General features: G+C 32.0%; 1 protein-coding gene across 1 annotated transcript; it reads left to right on the forward strand.

The window, feature by feature from the left end:
- The first annotated feature begins 1,281 nt into the window (after nt 1-1,281).
- On the forward strand, nt 1,282-1,728 carry LOC149886208 (G patch domain-containing protein 3-like). The gene has a single exon (XM_090094340.1). The coding sequence runs from the start codon at nt 1,282-1,284 to the stop codon at nt 1,726-1,728; it is 447 nt and encodes a 148-aa protein (XP_089950466.1).
- Nucleotides 1,729-6,000: the final 4,272 nt, after the last annotated feature.

Consider the following 6,000-nt stretch of genomic DNA (forward strand, 5'->3'; position numbering starts at 1 on the left):
ACCGTTCTCAGTGTATTTCTAGCCTGATTCTCTTCTTTCTAGCCTAGTATCAATATTCGTTTTAATATTGACCGTTCTCAGTGTATTTCTAGCCTGATTCTCTAATTTCTAGCCTAGTGTCAATATTCGTTTTAACATTGACTTATCTACGTGTATTTCTGGCCCGATTCTCTTATTTCTAGCCTAGTATCAATATTCGTTTTAATATTGACCGTTCTCAGTGTATTTCTAGCCTGATTCTCTTATTTCTAGCCTAGTGTCAATATTCGTTTTAATATTGACCATTCTCACTGTTTTTTTGGCCTGAATCTCTTAGTTCCAACCTAGTGTCAATATCCGTTTTAATATTGACTTATCTTAACGTGTTTATAGCCCGATTCTCTAATTCCTAGCCTAGTGTCAATATCCGTTTTAATATTGACAATATCCGTTTTATTATTTAGACTCTGTATTGCGGATAATGCCACTTCTACATCAATGGCAAAATAAATACAAAGAACTGCCTTAAATCGTCTAAAGAAGAATTAGTCAATAGAACAAGCAATAGCAAATAAGAAAAAACAACTACAGCCATCGGCACTCTGGTTGCCCGTTTGGAAACTAGCATCTTATATAAACTACAAAAAATATTGCTAACTTGGTTGTGTTTTGGAAATATAATTTGCTGTAGTTTGATTATTTTTCCTTTTTGCCAGCTAATGTTAAAATTGTGCGTTAAAATTTGATTGTTTTTTCTTTTTGCTAGCTAATGTTAAAATTGTGCATTCTCAGTGTATTTCTAGCCTGAATCTCTTAGTTCTAGCCTAGTGTCAATACTCGTTTTAATATTGGGTATTCTCAATATATTTCTAGCCTGAATCTTTTAGTTATAGCCTGAATCTCTTAGTTCTAGCCTGAATCTCTCAGTTCTAGCCTAGTGTCAATATCCGTTTTAATATTGACCGTTCCCAGTGTATTTCTAGCCTGAATCTCTTAGTTCTAGCCTAGTGTCAATATCCGTTTTAATATTGACCGTTCCCAGTGTATTTCTAGCCTGAATCTCTTAGTTCTAGCCTAGTGTCAATACTCGTTTTAATATTGAGCATTCTCAGTATATTTCTAGCCCGATTCTTTAAGTAACAACTTTTTATCTTAACTTTTTACTGTTGTCTTTTTTTTTTAATTTTCTAGTTCTTAAAACCTTCCTTCTATATAGATTTAAATATGCTTAATTTTAAAACTTCTATTTGACGTCTTTTACAAAAAGGAGCTGGTGACAAACCTGCACGTGACCAGTTACAAATGCGCATTGAGCGTCGAAGAAGAGCTGGAAAAGACGTGGGTCCTATAAAATACTCTGAAATAAAGAGACAAGAAAAACATAACCGTGAAAAAATGAACTGTTTTGCAAAGTTTGAAAGGCATTCAAAAGGTATCGGCAGCAAGTATCTTAAACAACGTGGTTGGAAAGAGGGAAGTGGTATTGGTGCATTATTTCAAGGAATTCCCGAACCAATCACTACAAACGGACAAAGTGCACACGAACATTTTGGACTCGGGTATTACGGGGAAAAACTCGACCGAAGTGTCAGTTTAAAGCGGATTGCAGAGCGAGATGTTTACATTTCCACAATATACGACAAAAAGGATGGAGAAAATTTAAATGCAATGCGTTTTGAAGGAAATCAGTTGCTCAAGTACAGAGCTCCTCCAATATGTTTTGAAAAAAAGCAAGACAATAAAGAATAATGAGTGGTCATTTTTCAAAATTTGATTTCCCGATGAATTTTATTTACATACAAGTAACAAAATCTGTTAATACGTAATACGCCCAGTTAACCAAGTTTGTGCGCTCGCACTGTCTGACAAAATAGCAATCAGGTTAAACCTTTTTAAATTATTTTCATTGCATAAATTGAAAGCATTTACAGTCATAAGTTTTAACATGCAATGGTCTTGCAATGGATGAGAAAGGTCGAGTATGACGTTTTGTTGGAACGTTTCCTCGGTCGAGTATGACGTTTTGTTGGTGTGTTTTCCTTATTCATACTCCCTAGACAGTGAAATGTCTCTACTGTCACCAATAGTTAACAACCAGCCTTCAGTATATCTAAAGGTACTTTCCATCCGTTCATTAAATATATTTGTATCATCTCGTGGAGATTTCATTCAGTGCCAATGCGTTTTTAGTTTGTTTTATAATTTAAGTTTTCAATTTAAAAACTTAAATTATAAAACAAACTAAATGCTACAGTGTACATACACAATAACATATTCAAAAAGTGCATAAATATATGCGTAAATCAAAAAAGAACACCACATACGACTAATTGAAAAAGTCTGTTTTCCAATTTACTCACTCTCCTTTACATTTAGCACTTTTCCCTTCCCACCAAATGCCCAATCCTATAAAGCTGAGAAATGCGTAATTTACGCAAAAAAACAAGATTTTTCCTACGCAAGTAAATTTTTTTAAACTGCAATCTGTTTTTTTTTTGCATAAATAACGGGATTTTCAGCTTGTATGTATATATGTATGTATGTATGTATGTATGTATGTATGTATGTATGTATGTATGTATGTATGTATGTATGTATGTATGTATGTATGTATGTATGTATGTATGTATGTATGTATGTATGTATGTATGTATGTATGTATGTATGTATGTATGTATGTATGTATGTATGTATGTATGTATGTATGTATGTATGTATGTATGTATGTAATGTATGTAATGTATGTAATGTATGTAATGTATGTAATGTATGAAATGTATGTAATGTATGTAATGTATGTAATGTATGTAATGTATGTAATGTATGAAATGTATGTAATGTATGTAATGTATGTAATGTATGTAATGTATGTAATGTATGAAATGTATGTAATGTATGTATGTAATGTATGTAATGTATGTAATGTGTGTAATCATAGTCACAAGAATATATAATCTGGAAACAAACAAAAACCCTTTGTTTATGTTATTGTTCAAGAAATTACTGGTTCTCATTCTTCCGAAAGGGCACAGTTACGCAAATAAACAAAAAAACTGCATAGCGAAAGTTGAAGAGTCTTTTTAAAAAGTTTAAGGGTGACCCTGAGAATTATTACGCAACATTTTTTGAACTCCTGTCGGATAATCTGCCTAAAACCTGCCTAAACATTTTGAAGGACATACTTTTTCCAATACTCTATTGCAAGACGTAGCAAATGATATCTTTTATAAAAATTAAAAAGATTTTAAAGATTATTTTAAACTACCTTACCGATAAAAACAAATTCAATGGTGAGAAATGCAAGAAATCAACCATGAGTATAAAGGATGCAGAAATGAAAAGTTTGCAATATTTAGCCGGTTATATTATTCACAAACTGTTCAATAAGTTACACTATTCAAAAAACTCTTATTTTTTTTATAGCATTCAATGCTGTTCTTTACTGTGGAGTCTTGGCTGTGGAGTCGGAGTCGGAGTCGGAGCTCATTTTGGCTGGAGTCGGAGTCGGAGTTGGAGTCGGAAGAATTGTACCGACTCCGACTCCGGTTTAAAAAAAATCTTTCAAAGTTTCATAATTTTCATAAGGATTTTATAGATGTTACAAAACTACAGGTTCCAGGATGGTCTGAAAGATGTAGGATATCCAGACACAATGGGAATTGTAGTTTGCAACAACTGGAGGACAAGGAGTTTGACATGTTATTTTTAGGCCTTTAAAACAGTGATAAGCAATAGGGTATTTTGCTGCTTATCACTGAGAATCATATATCACCTCCCTTGCGCTCTCCTCTACCTTCCCTTAAACTATATAACTTCATGATCCACTAACTCCCGACTTAAATTGTCTGGCACTGTGCTACATATTATTAGTAGGAAGCTAGGCGTGCCACCACCAAGCACCAAAGAGTTGCTCCACAAACAGAAAGACTGCAAGTATTCAATTAACTTTGTTTCTCTGGAGAGAGAGAGTATTAGAAAGTTAGTGATTGAAAAAGCTGTTAAACAAAAAGAAGAACTTAATGAATCTCTCAAGAGACGCTTTGTGTTTCTTAACAGAGTGAACTATTTTGCAATCAATGTTTAATTCTTTTTTGAAAAAAATGAAGCAGTTACCAAGACATTGGCAGTAAAAGACGCCAAAACTAATCACACCAGCGAATTTCTCCAGGTCTTAGTAGAAAAGATTCTTAAAGAGTATAAACTTAAAGAAGAACAAGTTCTTTCATGTTTGAAATATTGTCCAACTGACAATATTTCAAACATGATTTTGACAAATTCATAATGTTATTAGCGACTGCATAAGAGTTTATTGCATAACAAGACTTCAGAAAATTTGTTTGTTCAGAAAATGTTTTCTTATAAATATTGTTTAAAGCACTAAGTGGTTGGATTATTTGTATCATAGTGATGAAATAGCCAATGTTAACATTTTACTACAGTTATTTGTTGTTACAAACAAATAACTGTAGCAAAACAAACAACTATTTGTTATTACAAATTGGTTACTTATGAAGGAGTCGGAGTCGGGAGTCGGATTCGGTCCATGATAAAATCAAGGAGTCGGAGTCGGAGTCGGAACAGCAGCTTACCGACTCCACAGCCCTGGTTGAAATTCTAATTGGATTTTTATTAACTTAAGGCTTCTTGTTCTGATCACCTTCAGTAGCTTCTTTATCAATTTAAATTTACACTCGCTGAACCGTAAAGCGTTTAAAACGCGTGTTATTAGAAAATTAAGTAATTGAAAGGATTAAAGGTGTCCTTGTTGTTATCTTTTTTTGATTAACATTCGGAAATGATTATAATTTACAGTCATTATTTCAATAATTATATATATATATTTTTTATTTGTTCATTTTTAAAAATAGCATAGGGTCTTGGTGGCCATGTCCCGGTTGCCATTTTACAAAGAGAGGAAAAAATTCAATTTTAATAAATTTTTTTTTTTAAAAAAAAAAAAAAAAAAAAAAAAAAAAAAAAATTCTAATTGGATTTTCATTAAAAAAACAAAAACATTTGTCACAACATCTGTTTAGCTAAAACTCTGGATTTATAAATCTTTATAGAGTAACGTTTTGATTCATTCGAATGGAAGTTTGTATTTTACCACAATCAAAATGATATTTTATCTTCGAGTGTTTTTTTTTTTAAATTAGAAAAACTTTTCCAAATTTGAGTAGTGAACAATAGAATTCCAGAATAGTATTTTCACTTTTATCATTTATTTTATTACGGAAAAGACCCAGAGTTTTTTTCTTACCCTGCAAATTTCCATCATATAGAATATTAATTGAATAACTAATGTTCTCCGAAATACATTTTTGATATTTTTGTGTAAAAAACGAACACTTTCAGCTGGTTCTTCAGGTCGGTAAATTTTCCTCGTATCTCGCTTATAAAAATTAACACAATTGAAAAGGTCGATTAAATCGCTTCTTTCTCTTTTCTTGGATGTGGTTAAATTGAGTCTTTTTAAACTTTTTTTCATAACATAATTTTGAAGACCCTGGAATACGTTTTTGTTGCTTTATGTTGTATTCTTTCAACAAGATCGATTAAAGTTTTCTTCTAGAAAGGTTTGGTCGGAATATCAAAGAAACTAAATGCCCAAGTCACAAGTTTGAATTAATTCCATATTGGCTTGTATGAGTAAATAATTAGTAAAACGTTCCATGTATAGTTTTAAAGAAGAACTAGGTGTGAAAAAGATTTCTAAACGAAAATCTTAGCGATCTTAGTAAATCAATCCAAAAGAGATGCATGGCTTGCAAAAAAGCAAGCGGAAGATGTTTTAAGACAAAAGTTTTGACGTTGATTGTTGTAAACAAGGATGGATTTAGATAAAAGCTAGTTGCTGTAGAAATAAGCACAGAAAGTAAAAATGAACCACAAAGAAAAGGCACCAAGAAAACGTAAACCAAAATCAAGGAGCTCAAACGATATTTTGACATCTATTTAAAAGCAATGCATAGTAAATCACTTTATACAAGCTAGGTGGGAAAAAAAGCCATTTCAAAGAAT

The sequence above is a fragment of the Hydra viridissima genome, unplaced genomic scaffold (assembly GCF_058129835.1).
Source record: "Hydra viridissima isolate aposymbiotic clone 2 unplaced genomic scaffold, HvirCarnegie_v1 scaffold_7, whole genome shotgun sequence".
Lineage (NCBI taxonomy): Eukaryota > Metazoa > Cnidaria > Hydrozoa > Anthoathecata > Hydridae > Hydra > Hydra viridissima.